Source organism: Eimeria mitis, genomic scaffold, assembly GCF_000499745.2.
Source record: "Eimeria mitis Houghton genomic scaffold, Emh_scaff825, whole genome shotgun sequence".
Taxonomy (NCBI): domain Eukaryota; phylum Apicomplexa; class Conoidasida; order Eucoccidiorida; family Eimeriidae; genus Eimeria; species Eimeria mitis.
Window position 1 is genome coordinate 1,142 of NW_013576060.1, and position 1,296 is coordinate 2,437.

Genomic DNA, 1,296 nt, shown 5'->3' on the forward strand with positions numbered 1-1,296 from the left:
CTGCTGCTGAAACAAACAATCAATCTCTTTGGTTTTCTCCGCATTGTTAATCTCATCTTCTCCGCTGCTGCTTCTGTTGCTGCTGCTGCTGCTGCTGCTGCTGCTTCTGCTGCTGCTGCTGCTGCAGATCCTTCAGCTTCAGGGGGTATCTCTCGCTAGCCTGAGGCGCGCCGTATTCAACTGCCTGCGAGACCTTCGCGCAGACAAAGAGGGGGCCTCCTCCTCAGGGTCCTCTAGCTCCTGCGGTGCCCCTGGGGCCCCCTCTGGCGGGGGCTCCTCTAGTGGGGGCCCCTCTGGCGGGGGCCCCTCCAGTGGGGGCCCCTCCAGTGGGGCCCCCTCAAGTGGGGGCCCCTCTGGCGGGGGCCCCTCGAGTGGGGGCCCCTCGAGTGGGGGCCCCTCTGGTGGGGGCCCCTCGAGTGGGGGCCCCTCTGGTGGGGGCCCCCCTGGGGCTTCTGGTTCATCTGTGTGTGTTGGTAGTTGTGGGGGTGTTACGAGTGTTAGTTTTTCTCGTCACGTGCTGAATATAATGGAGGCAGCTGAGGTGGATGACTTGACGCCTTACGCGGAGATATTTTCGGTTTGTTTATTGTCGGGTTTGCCCCCCCGCAGTTTATCTATAGAGGTGAGGCAGCTGATGAGAGAAGGCCTGGCGGCGCTAGAGACAGAAGGATACTGCGTGCATGCACGCCGCGTATTCGCTGAATATAGACGCCTCCTCGCTACACTCAAACGCAGAGACCTCTTGCTGGCTCCTCTGTGGGGCCAGCACAAACCCAGCAGCAGCAGCAGCAGCAACAGCAGCAGCAGCAGTACTACTAGCAACGATACCAGCTGCAACAGTAACAGCTGCACCAGCAGCACCACCTGCTCTAGCAGCAGCAGCAGCAGCAGCAGCAGCAGCAGCAGCGACAGCAGCAGCAGGAATGGCTACAACTCCCCTGCTGCTGAGCTGCATGCAGCAGCAGGCCCTGAAGACGCGAGGCTAGCGGACTTGTGGGTGGAGGCGTATGCGAACGACCCAGCTAGAGATAGGGGCCCCTTCTGGGTCCCCCGCAGCAGCAGCAGCAGCAACAGCAGCAGCAGCAACAGCAGCAGCAGCAGCAGCAGCAGCGCCTCATGCTGCAAAGTCGGCAGACCCCATGAGTACCTGATGCACTGCAAGGGAGTCATCCTCACTCAGCTGCGCTCACTCCGCCGCCTGGCGCCGATTTGGGCGTGTACGTTAACACCTCCTGCTGCTGCTGCTGCTGCTGCTGCTGCTGCTGCTGCTGCTGCTGCTGCTGCTGCTGCTGCTGC

At 61.7% G+C, this 1,296-nt stretch overlaps 1 protein-coding gene across 1 annotated transcript in view; it reads right to left on the minus strand.

The window, feature by feature from the left end:
• Positions 1 to 52: 52 nt before the first annotated feature.
• EMH_0023170 (uncharacterized protein) overlaps positions 53 to 1,296 on the minus strand; it is a gene marked incomplete at both ends in the record, with an annotated part of 3,520 nt that continues 2,276 nt past the window's right edge. Inside the window, 2 exons of the mRNA XM_013502082.1 lie at positions 53 to 184; positions 1,191 to 1,294. Of these exons, the coding sequence (XP_013357536.1) occupies positions 53 to 184; positions 1,191 to 1,294 (236 nt within the window). The remainder of the gene's footprint in view (positions 185 to 1,190; positions 1,295 to 1,296) is intronic.